General features: G+C 52.9%; 1 protein-coding gene across 5 annotated transcripts in view; it reads right to left on the bottom strand.

Moving 5' to 3' along the window:
* The window catches only part of IQSEC3 (IQ motif and Sec7 domain ArfGEF 3), a 101,760-nt gene that overhangs the window by 18,574 nt on the left and 56,048 nt on the right, over nt 1-27,138 (bottom strand). For all 5 annotated transcript variants that reach the window (XM_064155647.1, XM_064155651.1, XM_064155650.1 and 2 more), the window contains exons 3-7: nt 25,045-25,333; nt 17,385-18,478; nt 10,460-10,621; nt 930-1,052; nt 153-319 (exon numbers count right to left, since the gene is read on the bottom strand). In XM_064155647.1, the coding sequence (XP_064011717.1) occupies nt 153-319; nt 930-1,052; nt 10,460-10,621; nt 17,385-18,478; nt 25,045-25,333 (1,835 nt within the window). The remainder of the gene's footprint in view (nt 1-152; nt 320-929; nt 1,053-10,459; nt 10,622-17,384; nt 18,479-25,044; nt 25,334-27,138) is intronic.

The following is a 27,138-nucleotide window of genomic DNA, read 5'->3' as shown; positions in this document are numbered from 1 at the left end:
ACAAGGGCACATTGCTGTGCCATGGACACCTCAAAGGGCCCTCCGTGTCTGGCTCACAGAGAGCAGCAGCAGCTCCAGTAGGTTTTAGTCATCTTCTCCTAGACAGAATTTAGAGCAGCAAGAGGGCAAAACAATCAAAGCAGGACCCTCACCTCTTAGATTGCGAATGAAGTCCTCCAGCATCATCTTCCTGTCAGGTTTGATGTTTGGGCTGTACATGTCCGTATTGAGGAGGATGATTGCAAAGGCCAGGATGAAGATGGTGTCTGGGTTGTGAAACTGCTGGACCACATCTGGGTTACACATGCAGTACCTCTGGCTGCAGCAGGAGGGATGCACACATTTAACATGGAACATAGGAGTCCTCTGCTCCAGGGTGGTGATGGCTTCATCGCCAGTGGGTCAAATCCCTCCTTTGACTCTGCCTCTCACACAAATGAGAAGGAACTGACTGCTCTCTGAAGGCAAATTTACCCATCAGGGGCTGAAGTAGGCCACTGAAACGTCACCTTTCTTGTCCTCAGGGACCACAAGAGGAAGTGAGACTAGGGAGGACTGCTCAGGCAGGTGTCACTACGTAACAGGAGGTGTCTAACACAGCCTGCCTTCCTAAGAGCAAAGCACTCCCCTGGATGCACCAAGGGAGCATCCCTCCAAGTCCCAGTGGTGAGTTACTGATGAAAAGGGAGTCCCTCCTTGGCAGACAGGTCAGGACTGGCCTCACTCTGGCCCTTTGTGCCCTTCCTGCCACCACATGTGACAAGAACACAGCTTTGCTGCAGCCGTGGCTCAGAGGACTGCTCCTCAGAAGCCACTCCGTGATCGCCTTCGTTGGAAGGGAGGTCTCTGGCCACCTGCTGCATGGCTGCTGCAAGATTTCTGCCCTGCCCCTCGGTGCAGCAGTGGGGCAGCAGGGCTGACTCTCTCACCTGAAAGCCTCGATGAGCCGCTCCACCTTCTGTGCCTCCCCCTGCACACGGATGTGGGCCTGGAACTTCCGCAGGGCTTCGTCCAGCTCCATGCCCGAGAAGTCCATCTCGTCCACCACGCAGCTGTGGAGACAGACACAGCCTTCAGCACCACCTCTTCTGTGGTGGGATTGGTTAGCCTGGAGAAGAGGAGGCTCAGGGGTGACCTTATTGCTGTCTACAACTACCTGAGGGGTGGTTGTGGCCAGGAGGAGGTTGCTCTCTTCTCTCAGGTGGCCAGCACCAGAACAAGAGGACACAGCCTCAGGCTGTGCCAGGGGAGATTTAGGCTGGAGGTGAGGAGAAAGTTCTTCCCTGAGAGAGTCATTGGACACTGGAATGGGCTGCCCGGGGAGGTGGTGGAGTCGTCGTCCCTGGAGCTGTTCAAGGCAGGATTGGACGTGGCACTTGGTGCCATGGTCTGGCCTTGAGCTCTGTGCTAAAGGGTTGGACTTGATGATCTGTGAGGTCTCTTCCAACCTTGGTGATACTGTGAGACTGTGGTAGGCTTGATGGGGCAAACATGGGCTTGTCCATGCCCAGACACCTTCCCCTGCCTCCCCCTACTTCTGTGCTGGGAGGAGGCAACTGTGGGAGGGGAGGGCCAAAGCCCTGGCTTCACCTAATACCGTGAGGCCTGGCAAGGTGCCATTCTGATTAGCTAATCTATGGCCAATGCCCCATTAGTCTCAGGCTGGACTTTCTTTCCAACAAGGGACCTTGGAAGTTGACACAGGATATCTTGGCAATTGCACTACAAAAAGTCCTTTGACCTTGTCAGCCTCCAGAGCAGCAAGGTACAGGGCTGTGTACCTGCCCTCATGAGGGATTTGCCAAAGGAAGAGACAGACTGAGCAGAGAGCAGATGGCTTTCTGCATCCTAGGGATAAGCAGCAGCTCAGTTCATGTGCCCAAACCAGGGCTGAGTTCATGTTCACACAAACAGCAGAATGCCTGTGAGGTGCCTGTTCCAGTGTCACCATGAGGCCTCAAGGGTAACAAAGCAGGAGCAGAGTAATTACCTCCTCCTGTTTCAGCTCCTTCCTTCCCCTGCACTTGCAACAAGCCATATGAATCGAGATCACAGTGCATCCAGAAATGTATTTATCTCAGGACCCATGGGAACAGGACTTTGGATGCTTGGATGCTGAAGCAAGCAGGAAAAGTGCCCCCATGAGCAAGGTGATGGAGCTGGAGAGCTCTTGTGGCACCAGTGTGCACAGGGAGTTTGGTCTGTACCCAGCCTCTTGGCAGGCAGGCATCTCACAGCTGCAGAGAACTGCACACCAAGGGCCATGGGACAGGATCACAGGGTGGCCTCTTAGAATCATAGAATCAGCCAGGCTGGAAGAGACCTGCAAGCTCAGCCAGTCCAACCTAGCACCCAGCCCTGGCCAATCAACCAGACCATGGCACTAAGTGCCCCAGCCAGGCTTGGCTTCAACACCTCCAGGGATGATGACTCCACCGCCTCCCTGCACAGCCCATTCCAATGCCAATCACTCTCTCTGGCAACAACTTCCTCCTAACAGCCTGCCCTGGCACAACTTGAGGCTGTGTTCCCTTCTTCTGCTGCTGGGTGCCTGGCAGAAGAGACCAACCCCATCTGGCTACAGCCTCCCTTCAGGTATCTGCAGACAGCAATGAGGTCTGCCCTGAGCCTCCTCTTCTGCAGGCTGCACACCCCCAGCTCCCTCAGCCTCTCCTCACAGGGCTGTGCTCCAGGCCCCTCCCCAGCCTTGCTGCCCTCCTCTGGACACCTTCCAGCACCTCAACACCTCTCTCAATTTGAGGAGCCCAGAACTGGACACAGCACTCAAGGTGTAGGCAGCAATGAGGTCTCCCTGAGCCTCCAAGCTCAGGTGCTTGGGTGACCACACTGTCTCCTAGGCTGCAGAGCACAGATGACCCCAACACAGGGTGGACATAGTGGCAACAGAGCTGCAAGGATTTAGCAAGAGGCTAAGCATGGCAAAAATGCCTTGTGGCAAAAGGCTGCAGTGAAGGCAGGAAGCAGCTGTACCGTGTGGGGCTGGAATCTGCTTGCCCAAGCATGATGACCTATTTTCCATCTTTTCCACTCAGGTGACAATGCAGCAGGAGTTGGGCTGCAACTAAAGGCTGCAGCCCACACTCAGGGAAGGAACAAGAGGGAAGGCAGCCAGGTGGAAAATATGAAACCAAAAGGCACAAAGATATTAAGTAAAACATCCTTCTTCTCAGCTGCCCTAACTCCGAGGGACACTTGGAACCTTTTTCACCTAAGGAGCAAGGGACACAACTGCTTCCCCAGGCACCTGTGTTGTGTTTGGCTGAGCTGAAGTTAATTCTCCTCAGAGCATCTTTCCAGTGCTGTGTCTGCAGTGCTGTAGCTGACACCACAGCAGTGTTTTGGTTACTGCTGAGCAAGCCTCCAGGCTGTGCTTTTCCAACATTTCCCCACCCCAGGAGTATGCTGAGGGGTGGGCAGGGTCTTGGGAGAGGACACAGCTGAGCCAGATGTCCTGGACTGCCAAAGGGGTGCTCCATGCCACATGACATCAGCTCAGCTATGAGAGCAAAGTAAAAGAAGGCAATGTGAGGGATAGTCATAGAATCAAGCAGGTTGGAAGAGACCTCCAAGCTCAGCCAGACCAACCTAGCACCCAGCCCTGCCTAATCAACCAGACCATGGCACTAAGTGCCCCAGCCAGGCTTTGCTTCAACACCTCCAGGGATGGCAACTCCACCACCTCCCTGGGCAGCCCATTCCAATGCCAATCACTCTCTCTGGCAACAACTTCCTCAGAACATCCAGCCTAGACCTCCCCTGGCACAACTTCACACTGTGTCCCCTTCTTCTGTTGCTGGTTGCCTGGTAGAAGAGCCCAACCCCATCTGGCTACAGCCTCCCTTCAGGGAGTTGTAGACAGCAATGAGCTCTGCCCTGAGCCTCCTCTTCTGCAGGCTGCACACCCCCAGCTCCCTCAGCCTCTCCTCCCAGGGCTGTGCTCCAGGCCCCTCTCCAGCAGGCCATGCTGTGTCTCACACTGAAAATACACATCACATCTTGGGCAGGACCTTTTTACACAATCAAAGAATGTCAAGAACTGGAAGGGACCTTGAAAGATCATCCAATGCAACCCCCCTGCCAGAGCAGGATCACCTGTACCAGAGGAGTACTTTTCAAAGCAATAAAATGGTTGTTCTGTTGTACTTGCTGAGAGGGTTTGATCAAAAGTGCAAGTGCAGTGTTTCAGTGGCTCAGGCTATCTCTCTTCCAGCTGCATTTCCTGGCCTGGCAAACATTCCAGCCCTGGGGTACATCCCCAGATATTCCTCCCACCTGGCTGCAGGGCAGCTTATGGAAGCAGACTGCCAGGAGAAGAGGCTGGACCTTACTGTAGGATGCTGGACCTTACTGTAGGATGCTGGACCTTACTGTAGGATGCTGGACCTTACTGTAGGATGCTGGACCTCAGTGAACAGTTGTTACTGTGTGGTGCTCAGAACTGGCTGCAGATAGGACTGATCTCCTGTAACAGAAAAGGTCTCCAGCCTCAGCTGGCCCACAGAGAAAATCAACGCTCTGGAGGAATCTGTGCCTCTCTGCTGACTAAAGGAATTCATACACTGATGAAAGGCACTGAACTTGGTGGTGGCCAATGGCAGGTTAGATACAACCTACTTTTAAAGCTTGAAGCCTTTTCTGCCAGAGAAATGCCATAGTGCATCTACCCCAGCAGACAGGCCTGAGCACTTCGGCATCACCCAAGGATGTGTGGCAGCGACTGCCAGGTGCTGGTCTCTCTCTTGATCTTCTGCCTGCTGTGTCTGACTTGTGAGTCATCCAAGCACCTTGTCTGGATTCCAAGAAAATCAGTTACAGGTTGAAAAGTAGGAAGATGGGAGGGAGAATTTTAGGGCATTTGGGTGCTGGGTATGCAAACATGCACATCAAAGTGCTCAAGCCTCATACTAACCTTACTGTCACTCATTGCCCCTGCCCTGCCACATCTGTGTGGTGCAGCAGTCAGGCTGGAGGGCAGGGATCCATCCAGAGGGACCTGGACAGGCTGCAGAGCTGGGCACAAGCCAACCTCAGGAGATTCAAGAAGACCAAGTGCAAGGTCCTGCAGCTGGGTCGAGGCAATGCCAAGCACAACTCCAGGCTGGGCAGTGAGTGGTTGGAGAGCAGCCCTGAGGAGAGGGACTTGGGGGTGCTGTTGGAGGAGAAGCTCACCAGGAGCCAGCAGTGTGCACTTGCAGCCCAGAAAGCCAAGCAGAGCCTGGGCTGCAGCAGCAGAAGTGTGGCCAGCAGGTTGAGGGAGGTGATTCTCCTCCTCTACTCCACTCTGGGGAGACTCCACCTGGAGTACTGCATCCAGCTCTGGAGCCCCTGGGACAAGAGGGATGTGAAGGTGCTGGAGCATGTCCAGAGCAGGGCCAGGAGGATGCTCAGAGCTCTGCTGTGAGCACAGACTGAAAGAGTTGGGGCTGTTCAGTCTGCAGAAGAGGAGGCGCCCAGGTACCTTCTTGTGGCCTTCCAGGATCTGAAGTGGCCTACAAAAAAAGCTGGGGAGGGACTTTTTAGGCTGTCAGGGAGTGACAGGACTGGGGGGGAATGGAGCAAAGCTGGAGGTGGGGAAATTCTGGCTGGATGTGAGGAGGAAGTTGTTGAGCATGAGAGTGGTGAGAGGCTGGAATGGGTTGCCCAGGGAGGTGGTTGAGGCCCCATGGCTGGAGGTGTTTGAGGCCAGGCTGGCTGAGGCTGTGGGCAGCCTGCTCTAGGGTAGGGTGTCCCTGGGCATGGCAGGGGGCTTGGAACAGGCTGATCCTTGTGGTCCCTTCCAACCCTGACTGACTCTATAGAAGAGGCTTTGCAAGCAGCAGGGCATTTCCCTGGAGTTCTGCATTAACTAGGTAGGCAGTAAAGAGGGATCATCATCTTCACTGTGTTAAATGCCCCTATGGGCTCCCAACTCTAGGAACAGGCAGAAGCTTCTCAGCCAGCACAGCTTCAACACCTGTGGAAGCCAAGAGAAGCTTACAGTGGCTGCACTTAGAGCTGAGGCTGGAGTCTGTAACCTGGGCAGCTTTGCCCCACATCCAAATGCACAAAGGAAGCTGACACTTCTAAAGATGTTTTAAAAGCTGTCCCATCACTTATTCATCTGACCTGGCTGCAACAGAAACACTGCTTACAGTACACAGTTCTAACACAGGATCCCACATCCAGCAAAAGCTAAACTGACAGAGAAAGTGGCATCAATAATTCAAACTGCTTCGGGGCCAGGAAGGCTCCAGGGCCAGCTCTGGGATATTGCAGAGCAGAAACACCTCCCTCTGCATACAGGCCTTGTTCACTGCAGGACAGAGCCTGTCCAACAAGTAGTGCCTGCTCATGGCCACCCTGCCTGAGCATTTGAGCTCAGCAGGAATATTGATGCCTGCTCCTCTCCTGCCCCTCAGGGCCACAAAACAGGCTGTGGCACTGGGCAAACTGTACAGAGGCTACTGTAGGAGCTGTCCTGCCTGCCACATGCTCTCCAGGGAATGCCAAACTGTGCAGAGGCTACTGCAGGAGCTGTCCTGCCTGCCACATGCTCTCCAGGAATGTCAAACTGTGCAGAGGCTACTGTAGGAGCTGTCCTGCCTGCCACATGCACTCCAGGAATGCCAAACTGTGCAGAGGCTACTGTAGGAGCTGTCCTGCCTGCCACATGCTCTCCAGGAATGCCAAACTGTACAGAGGCTACTGCCTGCCACATGCTCTCCAGGGAGTGCCATGTGCCCTGTTGCTGGCTTGCTAAGTGCAGGCAGATGTGGGGACTGTGAGACTGCCCTTGCAGAGCACACTCTCCCAAATGGTGCCAGTGTTCCTGAGCTGGTTTGAAGGCAATTGGATGGGGAATAGGAACCAGACTAGCTCACAGGCACTTATAAAATCCCAAATCCTCTTTGAGCTGCCTCTTGCTCCTGCCCAAACTGCTCAGAGGTTGTGAGTGGCCCTCAAACTACAGTGCACTGGAGATGCCAGCATACTGTGCTGAACTCTCAGCCCTCTTCTCCTGCAGCACAGACAGCAAAACCATGGAGGTGACAATCCTGGGCCAGGATTTCTCCTGGAAATGCCTTGTTTCCATGCATGTCACACTCCTGGCTGTGCAGCCACTACCCAGGCAGCTCTCACAAGCAGCTGATCAATGTTTCTTGAGAAACCCACCAAGCATTGCTGTCCCCAAGCTCAGAAAGGGCACAGGAAGGGAGTGAAAGTCCCTGCAAACTGGTTCAGTGTGTGTAGAATTTCCTCCTTGTTCTAGAATGACTTGTGTAGATTTTATGTCTACTCTTTTGTCTGCCTTTAAGGAAGACAAATCATCAATTTGTTGTGAGGAGGTGGTGATAGCCTAGATTCTAAGTGCAAGAACAACAGCTGTTGCCTGTAAAGATCAGACACAGGTTTGAACCCCAACCACAGACTCAGTTGCTTGATACAGAATCAGGTTGGATGAGGCCTTGAGCTACCTGTTCTAGTGGGAGATGTCCCTGCCCATGGCAGAGGGTTGGAACTGGAGGATTCTTGAGGTCCTTTCCAACCTAAACCATTCTATGATTCTATGTCCATGTCCAAGACATAGAACACAGGAACAAAATCAACAAATAAACACAGGATGAAGAGTGTGCAGAAAGAAATAACCAAAAATCTGAGCATGTTACACAAGATGAAGAATGCAGGAATCATAGAGTCAACCAGGTTGGAAGAGACCTCCAAGCTCATCCAGCCCAACCTAGCACCCAGCCCCAGCCAAGCAACCAGACCATGGCACTAAGTGCCCCATTCAGGCTTGTCTTGAACCTCTCCAGGGATGGCAATTCCACCACCTCCCTGGGCAGCCCATTCCAATGCCAATCACTCTCTCTGCCAACAACTTCCTCCTAACATCCAGCCTAGACCTACCCTAAGACAGAACTGTCCTCTCACAGAACCTTACCTTGGATCTGCCTGGGAAGTGACACCAAATGGCCCAACACAAAGCGTAAAGAAGAAAGATGCCCTTGGCACCAGAGAAGAGCAGCTTGGCTGCAACACAACATACAGCAGAGTCACAGAATCATCCAGGTTGGAAGAGACCTCCAAGCTCAGCCAGTCCAACCTAGCACCCAGCCCTGGCCAAGCAACCAGACCATGGGACTAAGTGCCCCATCCAGTCTTGTCTTTAACACCACCAGGGATGGCAACTCCACCACCTCACTGGGCAGCCCTGAACAGCTCAGTTCCCGTCTTGGAGCCTTGCTTTCCATGTGTATAAATAGGATGGCAGGGCCACTCTTTCACCAAATATTTGGCATGCTGCAATGAGAGCTGCAGTGAAAATTGAGAGCAATGAGCATGATGGAGCAGGGCCATCTGCTTTAATCACCCTCCTGCAACATGCAGAGACAAGACAGGCAAGCACAGGCTGCATTAATGTATTGGTCTGATTTAAGCTTCCCAGGGACTCAAATACCTAACAGAACAATACATTAAGAGGATGCTTCCCCCTCTTCCCCTTTTGGAAAGAAAGGAATTAGATGTAGAGAGGAAAAAAAGAGGTGAAACATCTAAAGAACAGCCCTGCTTTCATTTGAAAGTTAAAAGATTAACAATAAGTAAAAGGTATTTAAGGTAAAGGGAGGAACAAAGAGGTATAGGGAAGGGAAAGAAGATACAAAAATATGTATACAACCAGATTGCTGGCAATGGATGGAAGCAGATTCTGGAAGTGGTAGGGTGGCCATGTGGCAGAACAGGAGCAGCAGGAACAAGGGTGCTGGAGGCAGGCAGGGAGGCAGGTGAAAGAAACAGCCAATCCCTGTGTTTTTCTAGCAGGTCTAGACAGGAGGTGGGAGTGCTAACCACTGCACCTGGGGTCAGGTTCAGACCACCCCCAGGGAGGAGTCAGGAGGACTGGGGTCAGGTTCAGACCCCCCCCAGGAGGGTTAACCCCTTACAGCACTGCACACAGGTATCCTGTCACTATGGATGTCACTTAGACTCTGAACTGTGTGTGGCAGAACAGCAAGCAGGTACCACACAGCAGAGGTGATGCACACCTCCAGCCCTACAGGTGCTGCAGACTGTTGTGCACACACTTCACATTCCACCAGGAGCAATCAGTGGAGGTCCTCAGTCAAACGCTGCTCAGCACATGGTGTGGCTGTTTAGAGGACCATAAGGCCAGGGAAGATTTGCACTTATGGTCCAGTCATGCTCCAAGGGAGGCAGACACCTAAAGCTTTGCAACAGGGACTGCTCCCAGCAGACGCTGACACAAAGGTTGTAGTCACGCAGGAGGCAGAAGAACATTTGCAGGAAAGATGCCAAATTTAGGGCTGAATTTAGGATTAAACAGGGCAGCTTATCACCAGTGCAGCACTTCCCTGTCTGTGCTGAGGCTAGGTTTGGACTTTAGCAGGGCATCTGTCAGGGGAAGCAGCCTACATATTGCTCGCTGGAGGCAAAACAGGCAACTACTTTTAATTGTAGCTCTCAGCACGAGGGGATGGGAGAGAACCTCTGTCCTGGTGCTGGCCCAATCCATACCCATACAGCCTATCAGTAAAGGAAGCTGAAGCAAAGGCCAGGTACCTGCAGCAATAAGGAGCAGCAGTGCATTTTGTAATCTGGTCCTAGGTTTTATTCTTGGCCTGGCACTCTCCTGTCTTTGCCCAGAGTAAAAGCCTTGCATGTATTGGACTTAGGATTTCTGTTTGGCTTGGCTTGAGTGAAGCTGCTGCAAAACTGTGCTGGTTTGAGGCTAAGTTGAGTATTTTGATGAGAGGAATTAGATTGTAGGCTGTGAAAAGGCAACAGTGGTGATGTCTGCTGCACTCAGAGGCTTGCTGAGATGTATAAAATCAAGGACACAAACATGGTTAAGAGAGTCTTTCTGTTGGAGTCTATTGGTGTCTGTGTTTTCTCCCTGGACTTCTACTGCTCTGCTTGGATCTGTGTAACCTAACTAATCATTCTGCTTCTAACCCCCTTGCTTGCTGAGATGTATAAAAACAAGGACACAAACACAGATAAGACAGTGTGAGAGTCTCTGTCTGTGGGAGTGTGTGTTTCTGCTTGGACCTGTGTAACTAATCCTTCTGCTTCCAACCTCCTTTGCCAATCCTCCCAACTCACCCTGCATGTAAGGCAGACTCTGGGATAAGGTAGAGGTGGAAAGAAGGTGGAGGGGTGGTTGGGAGCCCTTCCAGCATCACTAGTTCTACCACCTGATGATGCTGAGCTCCTGCTAGATGATTGCAGCCCCTCTGAGGAGAGACTGAAATGCAAGGGCTGCTGACACAAAGGGAGGAGCATTGCTGGGAAATGCATCGACAGCTGCCAGACAGGGAGTGGGAATGGCCAAGTTCCTGCAGAGTGGGGATGGAGGGATATGGAAGGCAGGGTGCTTGTGTGTGCAGCCTGGAAACTCCTTTAGAGCACAAGGAGGAGGGACAGAGGTTTGCAGACTTACTCCAGGACATCCCTGTTGAACTGCTTCTTGCTGTTGCCCAGGAACTCCCCAATCATCTGGCGGCTGAGCCCCTTCCGCTGGAGCAGGAAGTGTGCCACCCCGATGGGGGTGTCAGGGATGAAGCCTCGGGATATCAGGAACTGGATCCCTTTGTCTGGGTTTCTGAAAGGGAAGAACAGAGACATGGTGAGTTTGCAGGATCTCTTTAAGGCATTACTGGCTCGCAGCAGTGCAGCCCTCAGTATGGTCGTGGGCTCCTAGGAGTTCATGCGTGTGGCAGGGATGGAACTCATGGGGCAGGGAAGTGACTTGGGGCAGCCGACCCCGAAGTTGCTGCTGAAGTCAAAAGGATGCCAAGGGACCTGCTGTGTCACTTGCATCAGCTACAGTCACCTGGTGATCCCAAGTGCCATCTCACTGCCACAAAGGATCCTGCCATGTCCCGCCTCATCACAGGCTCACAGGATGTTAGGGGTTGGAAGGGACCCAGGGAGATCATCGAGTCCAATCCCCCTGCCACAGCAGGACCACACAGTCTAGCTCAGGTCACACAGGAACACATCCAGACAGGCCTTGAAAGGCTCCAGACAAGGAGACTCCACAACCTCTCTGGGCAGCCTGTGCCAGTGCTCTGGGACCCTTACACTAAAGAAGTTCCCTTGAGTTGAGCTGGAACCTCCTGTGCTGCAGCTTCCATCCATTGCTCCTTGTCCTATCCTAGGGAGCAGTGAGCAGAGCCTGTCCCCCCCAGTCCTGACCCCCAGCCCTCAGAGAGTTATAAACATTGATTCAATCCCCTCTCAGTCTTCTCTTCTCCAGACTAAACAGCCCCAGGTCCCTCAGCCTCTCCTCCTCAGGCAGTGCTCCAGTCCCCTAATCATCCTTGTAGCCCTCCGCTGGACCCTCTCCAGCAGATCCCTGTCCCTCTTCAACTGGGGAGCCCAAAACTGAAGGCAGTACTCAAGACGAGGTCTCACCAGAGCAGAGTAGAAGCAGAGGAGAACCTCCCTTGATCTGCTGGACACACTCTTCTTAATGCACCCCAGGATCCCATTGGCCTTCTTGGCCACAAGGGCACATTGCTGTGCCACGGATGTTCTCCACCAGCACTGCCAGGTCCCTCTCCTCAGTGCTGCTCTCCAGCAGTCACCTCCCAGCCTGTACTGGTGCAGTTTATTATTCCTCCCCAGGTGCAGGACTCTGCACTTGTCCTTGTTGAAGCTCATTTAGTTCCTCTGTGCCCAGCTCTCAGTCTGCCCAGATCTCACTGGATGCCCACTCAGCCTTCAGCTGTATCAGCCAAGCCTCCCAGTTTGGTGTCATCAGCAGACTTGCTGAGCAGACTCTGTGCCCTCATCAGTGACTCTCCTGTGCTTTGGAGTCAAAGACTCTTGTATCACCCTTGCTCCAGCTTGGTTTAAGAGTCCCTGTGAGGACATGACTGGACCATGTCCCCCACACAGACAGCACAGGAAGTGTCAGCACTTCAGCTACTCCAAATGCAACCCACAGTGAGCTGTCCCCAGGATCAGGGGGAGAGCTGGGCCTGTGATTCTGTGCATTAGAGGAGCTAGGGTGGCACCTTCTGCAGGGCAGACAAAGGCACAAGGTGGCTGTGAACAGACTTCGGAGACATTGCTGCCACAGCCTGTGGGCAAATGAAGCTCAAGACACATAAGAGGTTAACCAAAGGTGGGCACTTTGTTAAAAAAAACAAACAAACCAACCCCAAAGTCTGTTTTATACATTTTTAGTGCTTGGAGTTGAGTGCCACTTTCTACCTTCCTCACCTGAGCCTGGTGCTGGCTGCCTAAATGGAAATCCCACGCTCAGAACTGCTTCTCTCTTCCTCCCCCTACCCTTAGCTGTGTTGTTCTTCCCATTTCCATCGATTTACATCCTCAGGCAGAAATCTCTCTGTGTGGGTGGATGAGAGTATGCACCTGGAGAATGCCTTGTCAGAGCTGGGAGAGCTGCAAGCAGCTCCCAGACAGAGGGTTTCTCTCACTGGGTGGCTGTGAGTGCCTGGTGCTGAGTGGGCCTGACTGCCTGGCTGTGGGTGTCATTTTCTGCTTGTTGGTGTTGCCTGCTCCTGTGCAGGCAGCTCCTGGGGGCAGTGCATGGGTGTTTGGGTGTGTGTCTGTGCCTTGTGCAGGGAGATTTGTCCTGCACCAGGCATGCTCACCAGAGCCCCTGTGCCTGCACGGTTTGGCTTTCACCTCGCGTCTGCCATAGGTAGCCGTGCTTCTGTGTGTCCTGGGAGGGACTGTAAGCCTGCATGGTGCCTGTGCAGGCAGGAATGAGTGTGCATGTGTGTGTTGTGCAGGGGGCTTCCTTCTGATAGCTTGCTCTGGCCTGGCCTGATGCGCTCCTGCTGAGGGGAATTAGTGCGGAGCAGGAAAACTTCCACGCTCCTTTGGTTCTCTGAGCTGGTGACTGAGGAGAGGTAAGAAAGCAAAGCCATACTTTCCTCACAAGCCCAATTCAGGGAGCTTCGTCAAGGCTCAGGAAGTGAGTTTGCTGAGGCAGTCTCCTGGGGTGAGGGAAGGACAGGGTGAGATGTGAGAGCAAGCGAACGCACGACGCACGCAGGCAGAGGCTGTGACGCTGTCAGGTGGTGAAGGCTGGAAGGGGTCCAGCACTCAGAAGAATGGCCTGCTCCTTCGGGGGCCTCAAAGGTATAGAAAAGGCAGAGAGGATTGGCATAGTTCTGCTTACTTTGTAAAGTCACAAAGGAAATGGCCTGCTCAGTGTGGCATCCCTGGGGAGCGGCTGGGAGAAAAAGTCACACCATTAGACTGATGAACAGGAGAGCTGCAAGAGCTGCTATTGAAAACCCCAGGCCTTTGTCAGGGAAAAGCATCAGTGCACCTCCTCTATTATCACACAGACGTCCTGGTTCACCTTTGAAGGGCGCAGGCAAAGCTGCCTGACAAGCACAAAGGCCATACCTGATCAGCAGTAAAGCCAAGACAAGCGACAGTGACAAAATGCACCTCCACCTCCACGTGTTGGCATTTGGCAAGGGACAGTACGACGTTCACAGCACAAGGATGATCTCAGCTCCACTGATGTGACTCCAAAAGCACTGGGCTGACTTCAGACTCACTCCAGAGAAGCTGGGAGCTCAGTGTGGCAGGATAAAAGCAGCTCACACGCTGCCCTGGACCTACAGATTTCAGTCGGTAGGGCGCACACGCCGCCGGAGGCTGCGGGCTAAGCCCAGCTGCGCAGCCCCTGCACCGTGACTCGGACCCGCCTGCACACACCACTCTGCCACTGCCTTACAGCAGCTCTCCACAAGATGCTGGCAGCAGCACAGCATCTCTGTCCCCGAGCGGCTGCAGCTGCGTGCCAGGTACCGCAGCCTGCAGCTTCTGCCCAGAGGCGCAGGACAGCTCCACTTGCCTCCCTCCTGAGCCCGGTCCCTGCTACTCTTCTACCTCCTGCGACTCTGCCCTACTGGCGCCGGGGCGCTGGGCAGGGCTGGCACCGCTGCGGGATTCCTCGGCTGCCGCTAGCTTTCCCTCTGCCCACGCTGCCAGCTGCCCACGCAGAGCGATTCCAGCAGTGCTGCATAACGGAGCGCTCTCCGTTCCAGGGATTCCACCCCCTCGCTCTGGAGTGGGCATGGGGAAAGCGCCAGGGCAGTGCCGCAGCAGCAGCAGCAGCAGCAGCAGCAGCAGCAGCAGCAGCAGCAGCAGCAGCAGCAGCAGCAGCAGCAGCAGCGTTTGCCCGGGGGGCTGCTCCCAGCCCGGGCGCTGCTCTCTGACGGCGCAGCACAGGGCCAGCTAGACCATGGCAGATGCTGCTGGGCACTGGAGGCTGCCAGCTCTTCATCCGGGGGAAGGGGTAGCAAAAAGGACGTGCACACAGGCACGCAGGGCTTCGGCTCTGTGCCCGCCGAGCTGGCGCCTGCATAGGAAACCTGCAAAGCTAAACAGGCTCCTGGTTGGAATCACAGAAACACCCAGAGTGGAAAAGCCCCTCAGGATCATCAAGTCCAACCTACAGCCCTACTCTGCAAGACTCACCTTCAACCATATCCTCAAGCACTGCATCCAAACGACCCTTAAACACATCCAGGGTGGGTGGGTGACTCCACCACCTCCCTGGGCAGCTCAGTCCAGTCCCTGACCACTCTCTCCATGAAAAACCTTTTCCTAATATCCAGTCTAAACCTATCCAGTCTCAGCTTGCAGCCATTCCCTCTTGCTCTGCCTCCAACTACCCGTGAGAAGAAACCAGCTCCAGTCTCTCCACAATGTCCCTTCAGGTAGTTGTAGAAACTACATCCTCAAGCACCACGTCCAAAAGACCCTTAAACACATCCAGGGTGGGTGAGTGACTCCACCACCTCCCTGGGCAGCTCACTTCAGTCCCTGACCACCCTCTCTGTGAAAAACTTTTTCCTAATATCCAATCTAAACCTACCCAGTCACAGCTTGAGGCCATTCCCCCTTGTTCTGCCTCCAGCTACCTGTGAGCAGAGCCCAGCTCCAGCCTCTCCACAACGTCCCTTCAGGTAGTTGTAGAAACTGTCAGGGAAACTAAACAACCAAGGACCAAATAGCTAAGGACCAAACAAGCATCCAAATGCTCTTCCCAGCCGTTTGGATGGAGATGCACTGTGGTGTCACAAGGGAAGCCATGTGTCCCTCAGGTCCCACTCACAGAACACACAAAAGGCTTCATTCCCCAGAGCTAACAAGTCAGTGCCCCCCTCCACTGTTCTCTCAAGAGGACTGAACTCCACAGGTTACCAGACACTGTTTCAGCAGCTAGTTTCAAAGGAGCAGGGCAGCCCTGGCTAAGAAGTTATGTTTTGGAGCTTCACAGTAAGTCTGCTATCCCACAGGACCTGCAAGATGCGGTGAACTCAGGTCACTGAATGAAGGAGGATGGCAGAGCTGCTTCCCCAGAACAGACCTGGTGCTGCTAATCTGTCACAGGAATGTGTGCCAGGCAGACTGGGGGAGGAGGAGAGGCTGGGGAAAAGAATTTTCACTCCTGCTTTATCTTCACATCAGTGCTCCTGTCAGCTGCGCAGGAACCACATTGGGCGGAGAGACTCCTGCCAAGCACAGCTGAGAATACCAGAACACAGTATCACAGTACCACCAAGGTTGGAAGAGACCTCACAGATCATCAAGTCCAACCCTTTACCACAGAGCTCAAGGCCAGACCATGGCACCAAGTGCCACATCCAATCCTGCCTTGAACAGCCCCAGGGACGGTGACTCCACCACCTCCCCGGGCAGCCCATTCCAGTGTCCAATGACTCTCTCAGTGAAGAACTTTCTCCTCACCTCCAGCCTAAATTTCCCCTGGCGTAGCTTGAGGCTGTGTCCTCTCGTTCTGGTGCTGGCCACCTGAGAGAAGAGAGCAACCTCCTCCTGACTACAACCACCCCAATGAGTGTGACTTTCTCTTTTCACTCCTTCATAGGAGGAAAGGCAAGGGGGAGACAATAAAGCTTTCCTCTGGCTTCTGAGAGAACCAGGTCCCTATCCAAAACAAGGAAGAAAAGGCTCTGGCTGTAGATATCACCCAGTCAGTGCCAGAGACTCCATGGCCCACTCCAGGGGTACATCTGTCCCAACACAAACACCACAACATCTGTATGGATTTAGAACTATCTCTATGATAACCCACCCCAACCTGTGTCTGGTGCCTACCTTCCCTCCTGCCAGCCTCCTCATGCTCATCAAGCAAATCTGTGTATGCTCAGAGTCTGATTCTGATACCCACACACGGACCCACCTCTTCACAACCTGATCTCAGAGCTAGCAAAGTCTTCTCTGGCTCTGTATGTATCCCATATCTATCTGCTCCAACACCACTTCAGGCCTGGACGTGCACTGAGCCCAGCCTTGAAAGCTTCTCTTGCAGGTTCCTGCCTCTTGAAGTTCAGAGCCTCCGCAGTGCACACACACAGCTCCTACACCTCGCACCCTTGCCTGTGCAAAGCGTCTGTCCAGCACTGCATAACCTTTAGCCCTGGCTCTAACCAAAGGCCCTCGTGTGACAAACATTCTTCTAGTGTGGGTGCATTACCATGGCCAGCATCTTCACCAGGGGACTCAAATGGAAGCCAAGAGTGAATGAGACAAGAATGTGATGATGAAGCAAACCCCAATATTGCTCATGGCTTGCTTAGAGGAGAAAAGCATCCCAGAAAGACAATGAGCAAATAAATCTAAAGCTCCTTATAGGAGCTCAGCTGCTTTCTGCCAATCCAAAAGAGACTACACCTGATCCCTCAAGGTAGTCTCTTATGGTGATGATTTCTGGGCTCATCTGCTTTTCCTTTCACACCTACAGTCTCATCACAGGCTCACAGGATGTCAGGGGTTGGAAAGGACCCGAAGAGACCATTGAGTCCAACCCCTCTGCCAGAGCAGAGCCACACAATCTGGGTCAGGTTACACAGGAACGCATCCAGACAGGCCTTGAAAGGCTCCAGAGAAGGAGACTCCACAGCCTCTCTGGGCAGCCTGTGCCAGTGCTCTGGGACCCTTACACTAAAGAAGTTCTCTCTTGTGTTGAGGTGGAACCTGCTGTGCTGCAGCTTCCATCCATTGCTCCTTGTCCTATACCAGGGAGCAGTGAGCAGAGCCTGTCCCCCCCTGTCCTGACCCCCAGCCCTCAGGTGCTTATAAACACTTATTCAATCCCCTCTCAGCCTTCTCTTCTCCAGACTAAGCAGCCCCAGGTCCCTCAGCCTCTCTTCATGGGGCAGTGCTGCAGTCCCTAGGACTAGGTGCAGAATTCAGGAGAGCATGGACACTACTCATGGATGGGGCAATGGGCTCATCCTGCTCTTGGCTATGAAAGAGACTGATCTAGGCAGAGCAAGAGCCTGCCATCACCTGTTCCTGCAGGGCACGGAACAGGCTGCGAAGCACGAGAGAGGAAGACTCACATATTGAAGAGGTTGAGGCCGATGCGGTAGAGGCGTTTCCTCATGGTGTCTGTGGAAAGGGTGGGGGACTTGCAGCTAGCTGGGTTCTCGCAGTGGTACCGGGGGAGGCTGAGGATCATGGCCTGCAGTGCTTCTTTGGAGGACACCTCAGAGGCTGACTTGGCTGAAGTGGAGGTGCTGCTGCTGCTCAGCTGCTCTGAATTGTCTGCATTCTCAGACTCAGAGCCTTTGTTTTGCCCTGTCTCATTGCTAGAGTCAAGCTGCAGCTTCTGCACTGCCATCTGCCCAGGCTCAGCGCTGCTGTCCCCCGTGCCGTTAGTGCTGACATCCACCTCGGTGAAAGTGTGGCTGTTCTGGAGAGTTCCAGGCTCAGGCAAGCTTTCTGGGGCAGCAGGTGGTTCAGTGGCTTCTCCTTCCCTTTCTCCTGGGCTTTCTTCAGCTTTGGCAGCTTGAGAGAGCTCAGCCTGGGCATTGTTGCTGAGGCAGTTTGCCATGGACACCGAGGTAGACGACGAGACAGAGATGTTCTTGTTGTCGATCTGGACTGTGACATCTCGAAAAGCCATCATGAGAGTGCTGCTGCTCTTGGGCAGAGTATCTGGCAGGAGCCCTTCCTCCTTCTCCTTGTCCTGCAGCTCAGCTTCTAAGTCTTGGTTTGGCTGCACTGAGCTAGCACTGAAGGTCTCCCTGATCTGATATGAGCCTCCGTCTTGCAGCGAGCACATGGTCTTCAGGCTCCAGGTGCTGAGGGCATCATCGATAGACTTAGCCAGAGACTGAACTTGTTCCGTGAAGGAGTCCTCCAGCTCAGTAAGAGCCCCGCTGATGGTGGCTGGCAATGAGGGGGACCTCACCAACGGGATGCCCACGAAGTTGTAGCCCTCCACCAGGGCCTTCTCGGCAGAGAAGCTCTCCGAGTTCTGGACGCGGACCTTCCTGAGGGAGATGCGGCGCGGCATGCGGCTCTCCAGCAGCGAGTTGCGGATCTTCTCAAAGTTCTTGCTGAGCTGGTACTGCCTGAAGGCAGTCTGAATGGTGCAGGCTGCCCGCCGAGACACCAGGTGGCCACCGTACTTGTGCTCTAGCATTTCGATCTGAAAGACACAGACACAGAGAGGCGCTGGGTTTGCTGGCTCAGTTCTCGCTGCCCTCTGCCAGCACACACCAAGCCGTCTGCAGGGAACGGCAGGAGAACCTGCAACACTGAGTTGGCTTTCTCCTGCCCTGCTGTGCCCTTGACTTCAGGGATAAGTGTAGGGTTCTACGCTTTGGCCACAGCAACCCCAAGTAGTGCTGCAAGCTGGGGGCAGAGTGGCTGAGAGCAGGCAGGAAGAAAAGGACCTGGGGGTGCTGGTACAGAGTAGCTGAAGATGAGGCAGCAGTGTGCCCAGGTGGGCAGGAGAGCCAATGGCATCCTGGGCTGGCTCAGGAACAGTGTGGCCAGCAGGACAAGGGAGGTTCTTCTGCCCCTGTGCTCAGCACTGCTCAGGCCACACCTTGAGTGCTGTGTCCAGTTCTGGGCTCCTCAATTCAAGAGAGATGTTGAGGAGCTGGAAGGTGTTGAGAGAAGGGTGACAAAGCTGTTGAGGGGCCTGGAGCACAGCCCTGTGAGGAGAGGCTGAGGGAGCTGGGGGTGTGCAGCCTGCAGCAGAGGAGGCTCAGGGCAGACCTCATTGCTGTCTACAACTACCTGAAGGGAGGCTATAGCCAGGTGGGGTTGGTCTCTTCTGCCAGGCAACCAGCAACAGAAGAAGGGAACACAGTGTGAAGTTGTGCCAGGGCAGGTCTAGGCTGGATGTTCTGAGGAAGTTGTTGGCAGAGAGAGTGATTGGCATTGGAATGGGCTGCCCAGGGAGGTGGTGGAGTCACCGTGCCTGGAGGTGTTGAAGCCAAGCCTGGCTGGGGCACTTAGTGCCATGGTCTGGTTGATTGCATAGGGCTGGGTGCTAGGTTGGACTGGCTGAGCTTGGAGGTCTCTTCCAAGCTGATTGATTCTATGATTCTATCATTTCTGGAAGGGAGCAAGGGTAGGCCTTGAACTGAATGATCTCAAAGGCCTTTTCCAACCTGGTTAATTCTGTGGTTCTGTGGCACATCCCTTCAGATTTCCATCTCTGCAAATGAAGTAGGGGCCCTTTGCTTTGTGCTCAAACGAAAGTTAGGCTTCTGGTTTCTGTTTGCCTTGCTCTGCAACTCACATCTGCCCAAAGCAAGCCCCAAAGCCCAACACTGAGAACTGCTGGCTACCTGCTTAGCAGTGGGGGTGGCCACCCTAGGTGTGAATGCAGCTGGCTCAGAGTTCTGCTTGCTCCTGATTGAAAAAGCATTGGCCTAGTATTGGCTCTGCTGCCCTGTAGAGCATCTGTAGAGCTGGTGCTAAAAATCACCCATATGATGACCACGGAATTCAGGTTCAGTTATCAGCAGATCTTTTGGATGCACAAAGTCTCTGCTTATCACAGAGTTTGAGCTGCTGGGAAAGAGGAATATGGGGGCAAAAACAGATTCTGGTTGCAAGCAGAAGAGTTTTGCTGGAGTTCTTCATTCCTTATTCCTAAAATCACCCTCTCAAATACCACCACCCTCTTAAATACTACTTGCTGCATGCCTTCAAACTTGTCTTCCCTGGAAAGCATCTGAGCTCTAGCCCTTGGGTCTTTCCCTTCAGGAGGAAAACTCAGGCAGGTAAAGAGGAACTCAGCAATAACCTGCACAGGCCCAACTCAGACAGTTATTACTGACAACTGACTGCAAGCATTTAATGTAATGGTGTGGTTAATGCAAACGTAGAGCTAAGTGTGTTGGGAGGGGAAGAGGAACAAATGGGAGGGGGGATAGGCACAGCTATCTGAGGGAAGAATAATAATAGTAGAAATGCAAAACAAGGCAGAAGCAAGAGCCTGTAATTTGAGGTTTCCAAGGAGGTGACAGCCATTCTGAAAACACCAAATTCATATGCTCTGATCTTATTAGAGGCTGAGACAAGGAGCTGTTGCTTCTCTGAAGTGCATGGCCAGTTGGTTTCATGCAAGGGCAGTTCCCCAAGAGCCTGACTTTGAAATATTTACTAAGAGGAGAGATCCTTCTAAGTCAGAAGGCACAGGGAAAGCTGTCAGGAGCTTGACAAAACATCAGCAGCTTTTTGCAGTCCATTATCTCCATCATCCCACAGGGCTGAGGCATTAAGGGGCAGTGTGCTTGTTGAAAGATAGGTAGAATGTTTTGGTGAGAAGAATTAGATGCTAGGCTGTGAAAAGGAAACAATGGTGATGGCTGCTGCACTCAGAGGCTTGCTGAGATGGATAAGAACTAGAACATAAATATAGATGAGGCAGTTGTTTGCTCTCTGTCTTTGGGGCTGCACTTCTCTCTAACCTAACCTGCTGTCTGTGTAACTAATCCATCTGCTTCCTAACCCTCCTGGCTGACCCTCCCAACTCACCTTGAAACGTAAGGCAAAGTCTGGGGTAAGGTAGAGGGGTGGGGAGAAGGTGGAAGGGTGGCTGGGAGCCCCTCCTGGGGACTCAGGTTTCTGGGCAGGCTGTTGTGTTTCTGTGTTACTTTTTAACTTGCATATTTCTGTATATATATTGTAAATACCTGCTTGTGTACTGTGCTAAGCTGTAAGTACAAAGCTTCATTCCTTAACTTCCAGCTTGGCTAAGTCTAATCTGGGTGATTTTCTCAAGTGGGGGGGGAGAACACCCAAACCATCACAGACAGAACAAGACGAAAGCAGAAGGACCAAACCATCACAGGCAGAACAAGACGTAAAGCGCAAGGACTTCCAACCCATTCTGCTCTCCAGCTCATACCAAGTGTGCAAGGACACATTCTGCATGCAACCCACTGCCATCCAGCCCTGTTCAAAGCAAGAGGAGTCCTACTGGGATAACAAGGATTAAGGACTGGTCAAAAGGATGTTTGAGGAGGCTGGCAACACCAGAAGCAGCATGCCCATAAAGAAGTGCCCTCCCTGCCCTTGCTTGGTACATTGGACTCGATGATCTTAATGGTCTTTTCCAACTGAAACGATTCTGTGATTCTGAGCTCCTGCCTGCCTCTCTCTCCTTGATGTAACCCAGCCACTTACTGTTCACTGCTATCTGAGGCATTCACATTTGCTATCGGGTCGAGACAACTGACGCTCTATAGGAGTGAAGAATTCCACACAGCTGTGGCCTGTTTTCTCCTCTCAAGAGGAGGAAAGGGTGTCCATTAGCACCACAGCAGTCACAGGTAATGGAGATGTATGTCTGGCTTGCTGGAGGAGCCTTTTCTCCCCATCTGAGAGCAGAGAAAGGCCAGACATGATTGGCCTTCTCTCACTCCTAATAAACCCTATGAATCACAAGTAATTGCCTACTTAAAGCTACTCTTCTCTGGGGAATGATCCAACAGCCAGCGCCAAAGGAAGGCAAAAGCAGGAGGAGGGGGGTGGGGTGGATTTAAAAGAATAATTAGCTTAATACATTTCTGGGCCTCAATAGGAACACTCAGTGTGAGCAATTCAGGCCTTGTGGCTGAATTAGAAATGGCTGGGAAATATCCATTGCCGTGGGGGACTGCCCATGAAGGGAGCTTTAACGAGGTCAGCAAGCCAAAGTGCCAGGCTTGGACACTGTCAAACATTTGAGGTGCACATCCCATGGCTTTGTTGCCCCACAGGGCAGAAATCTCTAAGCCTGATCTTATTCTCAGCACTGGTTTTCCACCCAGGTTGTCACTGAGCATGGTGGTGTGCCACCATGGCAGCGAGAAGGGAATCATGCTCAGTGAGAGACGCTCCAGTCACTGCATGCATTGTAACCAGTGACAAGAAGAGGGTACAAGGTCTCTCTCACCCACTCGTAACACCTCTCCCTCCCACCAGCCTTTGACATGGGAAGGGCTTTGCTACAAAAGGCCATTAATGGAACATTTATAGAAGCATAGAATGGTTTAGGTTGGAAAGGACCTCAAGGATCACCCAGCTCCAACTCCCCGCCATAGGCAGGGACATCTCCCACTAGAGCAGGTTGCTCAAGGCCTCATCTAATCTGGCCTGAAACACCTCCCTGGGAAACCCATCCCAGTGTCTCACCACCCTCACTGTAAAGAACTTCCCCTAACATCCAGTCTAAATCTCCCCTCTGCCAGTTTAAACCCATTACCTCTCCTCCTGTCATTACAAAACCTTGTCATTAGTCCCACCCTGCTGCACAGCAGAAGAGTAGGTACAGATGGAAGCATGCTCCTCAACTAGGAGGAAGCTGAAGGACAATGACTGGCAGATCAAGCCCTGCTGAAGACAGTTGTATGCATCTTTCCTCCTTAACAGCACTCAGTCCCCTCTCCCAAAAGGTAGATGTGACTTCAGCTGGCACTGTGAGGCTAAAGATGCTTCTTCCCATCTGTTTTGCTTACTTTTCCACTACTGTCTTTCAATTTGTGCTACTGGGACAGTGCTCTAAGAACCTTATCACCCTCATTCCTAGTCAAGAGAACTCACCTGACAAGTAAATTGTTAGGAATACCTACAAAAACACCTGCTAGAGTGCAAGAGTTAACTCCCTGAAATTCTGCCCTTGCAGGTATGGAGGTGATCCACTGAGGACTTTTGAGGCTCTCAGGGAGTGACAGGACTAGGGGGAATGGAGCAAAGATGGAGATGGGTAGGTTCAGACTGGATGTGAGGAGGAAGTTCTTCAGCATGAGAGTGGTGAGAGCCTGGAATGGGCTTACTCCATGCCTGGAGGTGTTTAAGGCCAGGCTGGATGAGGTTCTAGACAGCCTGATCTAGGGTAGGGTGTCCCTGCCCATGGCAGAGGGGCTGGAACTAGATGATCCTTGTGGGCCCTTCCAACCCTGGCTGATTCTATGATTCTATGACACGCATCAGGCTGGAGGAGCACACACACTGTGAGACCACTCTGCTGTGAGAACAGTGCTTTCACCTCGGAGATAGGCTAAGTGCTGTGGGGCACCAGAAGCTAATGAATGAGCAGCTAACGTGTCTCTGTGTCTCACATGCACCCGGGGCAGGTCTGGCCTGTGCTGCAAGAACAATGATAGGACAGCATGACCCTACACCTAAAATAACACAGGACAGGCACTCCCCAGGACAAATCAGAGCAGCATGAGGACGTTGAGGAAGCTAAGCCCATATAGAGCAGGCAAGATCTGGCCCACCCTGAGAATACGTGAAGCCAGTTAATTAGTTGCTCTCGCTTCTTTCCCTGGTGTGAAGCAAGAATTCTGTACAGACTGAGAATGCAGGATTTTGAGAAAGGCAGAGCTAAGGAGCCAAGGTCTCTTTTCTGCTCAGGAATTTATTGGGCTATTGATCTGACATGTATGGTTAGGGAGAGCAGCAATGCCCTGAGGGAAGCGGCGGAGAGATGTCCCAGAAGCAGCAGCTTCCTCTGTACGAATCTCATTAGTTGAGACCCTTTATCTGCAGTAGCACAGCTCCCACTCAGTTCTCCCACTGAATGTCATCTGGACAGTGTCACTAGTGTTTGCTTGTCCTCCTCATCCCCCATGCCGCAGGGTCTGCCTATCAAACAGCCTCTGGTTGAGCTGCCATCCCAGGGAAAAATCACAAAGGATTCCATAGGTTTGGTCTTGCACAGCAGCTCTCCTGGGCTGCAGCCTGCAGAGACACAGGGCAGGGGGCACATTTCCACTCCACTGCCTTTGAGTGCAGGGGGCAGCAGCTATTAGCCCCTGCCCTGCTAGCCCATTCTGCGAGCCCAGCAGGAGATGAAGCTGGAGATGGGCACACTTCTGCTAGATGGGCACACTTCTGCTCTGGAGCTGGGCTGTAGCCTCAAGCACAGGAGCAAGACTCACAACTTCAAGCACTGCATTATTTTCTCTCAGTCTGGTAAATCTGTCTGTCTCTTCAGCACCCAGCACTGGATGGAAAGCAGTAATGGGAGGAATACACAAACGTCATGGTAGACACCATGGAGGACACTCACTGAATAGAACAGAATCACAGAATCAACCAGGTTGGAAGAGACCTCCAAGCCCATCCAGTCCAACCTAGCACCCAGCCCTGTCCAGTCAACTAGACTATGGCACTGAGTGCCTCATCCAGGCTTTGTTTGAACACCTCCAGGGATGGCAATTCCACCACCTCCCTGGGCAGCCCATTCCAATGCCAATCACTCTTGCTGTGAATCACAGAATCATAGAATCACCAGGTTGGAATAGACCTCCAAGCTCATCCAGTCCAACCTAGCACCCATCCTTGTCCAATCAACCAGACCATGGCACTAAGTGCCTCATCCAGGCTTTGCTTGAACACCTCAACAGATGGTGACTCCACCACCTCCCTGGGCAGCCCATTCCAATGCCAATCACTCTCTCTGACAACAACTTCCTCAGAACATCCACCCACAACCTGCCCTGGCACAGCTTCAGGCTGTGTCCCCTTGTTCTGTTGCTGGCTGCCTGGCAGCAGAGCCCAACCCCACCTGGCTACAGCCTCCCTGCAGGTAGCTGCAGGCAGCAATGAGCTCTGCCCTGAGCCTCCTCTTCTGCAGGCTGCACCCCCCCAGCTCCCTCAGCCTCTCCGCACAGGGCTTGTTTAAATGGATGCCCGACACACTTCGGCCGCAGCCCCGCCCGTCCCGTCCCCTTCTCCCGCAGCCTGAGGAGGAAGCCTCTGTACCTGTTTATTCTTTAGGTCAAGGGAGAGCTCATAGTCGGAGGCAGCCGCATGGGAACACGAGGCCGTCCCCTTGCTGCGCTGCACTCGGACGGGGGAGCCCGTGTGGTGGAGGCTCGCCTTCTGCACCAGAGGGGGCCCCCCGGCCGCCTGCTCTTCTCCCAGCTCCGCGGGCTGCCCTTTGAGCGTCAGGGTGCCGGACCTGCCCTCCTGGCCACTCTGGCTGCCGGCCGCCTCTGGATCCTCTGTTTCACACCCGTCTCTCTTGCTTGTCGACCCGCTGGGATCGTCACTGTGAACAAAACGCAACGGTTCGCTTTGTCATTGGCTTTTACCGGACCGAGTTCGGGTTAACGCTAGCGCCGCACGCTCTGCTCATCCCCCGCCCGGGGCGCTCAGGCTGCCGGGGGGCTCTCGCTGATGGAGCAGGGCTTTAGGCTGGCGCAGCCGAAGCTCTCATCCCTCCTTCTGTAAGAGCACGCAACTGTGCTGCACACAGGGCACGAACCGCTCCTGTGACCCTTGCGGCTGCCCGGCTGCTTCTGCGGAGGCTGAGGGGCTGAGGAGGGTGTCGCAGCCAACAGACATCGCTTGTGCACTGTGGAGCAACTAGCACCTGGCAGCCGCCGTTGTGCCCTCGCTGCCTATTGCTCGGCGTTCTCCTGTGCATCCCAGAGTCCCAGCTGGCACAAAGCCTGGATTCCAAGCACCTTAGTGGGAAAAAGGGACAGGGGCAGCTGGGTGTTGCAGAGTTTCCAGAGGAGCTCTCGGGGAGCTGAGGGCACAAAGATGCACCAGAGCCAGCCAGCCCTGAGCTTCCGACTCCTCAAAGCCTGTCTGCAATCCAGCCACAGCAGGCTGCAGAGGCTCTGTGAAAGAATCCGCTCCCTTCTGCCCCACAGACTGCTGTGCCACCGAGACCCTGAGCATAAAGGAAAGCTCTGTCGCCCTGTCAGCCACTGCAATAACTGTGTGCAACCAAGGGCCTGGCAACGGTGCCCTCTTCAGAGGGCTGCCCAGTTGCTCCAGACAGGATGGGATCAGCACCTGTCTGAACCTCTCCTAACAAGTATTTTCCAAACCCACCCAATTTCAAACAAAATGTTGGTACTCTGGGGCACCATGAGGGTGGTTCACTGTCTCCTTCCAATGCTCACAGAGGAACACCTTACATTTTCCAAGAGTGTGCAGGACAGCCCACATGGATTCTGGGTTCTGCTGCACTGTGTACATTAGATGCAGCTCCACTGCTTTCAAGGGGATGAGTATTTAGCTGAAAGCAGCTCCACTGGTTTCAAGGGGAAGAGTATTTAGCTGAGAGCAACACTAAATGGGATGTATTTACTATGGAACCAAAGCATTTAATTCCACTGAAACCAAAGATGGGTACTGCCTCCCAAATTAAACACCATTAAATCATTGGAGTCACCTCTGAATCACATTTCTTTGCTCCTCATATGACTAGCTCTGCTTTCATCTAGGTACCAAATCACTTTATGGTTGGTGTTGATGTCAGGGAGAAATCAGGGAAATTAAAGAGGCTTTTCTGCAGTGCCCAAATTACACAGAAGTGTTTAATTTTTGTTTTTGAGAAGTGCTGCATGAACTTAAGAGCACAAGTGCTCAGACTGTAAATAGGCTTTGCCTCCTAAGCCCTGAAGTGCTTTTGCACTGGCACTTTAAAAGGAAGTTTATTCTCTCCATTTCTCTTCTCTTCAGCAGAGTCAACAATCAAATTTAGAAACATTCCCACAGTTTCTAAAAGGGCTCCAGATTTTGATGAGCCAAAGGCAGTACCACGACTCCAGAACTCAAAAATATGAAGGATCTAAAGGCAGAAATTTCTTCTTTTAGACACATGCTGGTAGTCACCAGAGAGACTTAAAAAATACACCTGCAGAAGAAACCAGGCTCTGACACAAATACTACATAATCCACTTTACCAAAGCCCATTGAAATGACACATCTGCATATTCATCAAGCAGAAAATACCACCATTAGCATGAGGCATAAACTATCCTTTTAGGTCATATACCTTAGAAAATCTTTCACAGGCTCACAGGGTGTCAGAGCTTGGAAGGGAACCAAAGAGGTCAT

Source organism: Pogoniulus pusillus, chromosome 15 (assembly GCF_015220805.1).
Source record: "Pogoniulus pusillus isolate bPogPus1 chromosome 15, bPogPus1.pri, whole genome shotgun sequence".
Classification (NCBI taxonomy): domain Eukaryota; kingdom Metazoa; phylum Chordata; class Aves; order Piciformes; family Lybiidae; genus Pogoniulus; species Pogoniulus pusillus.
This window is presented reverse-complemented; position numbering and strand designations above follow the sequence as displayed.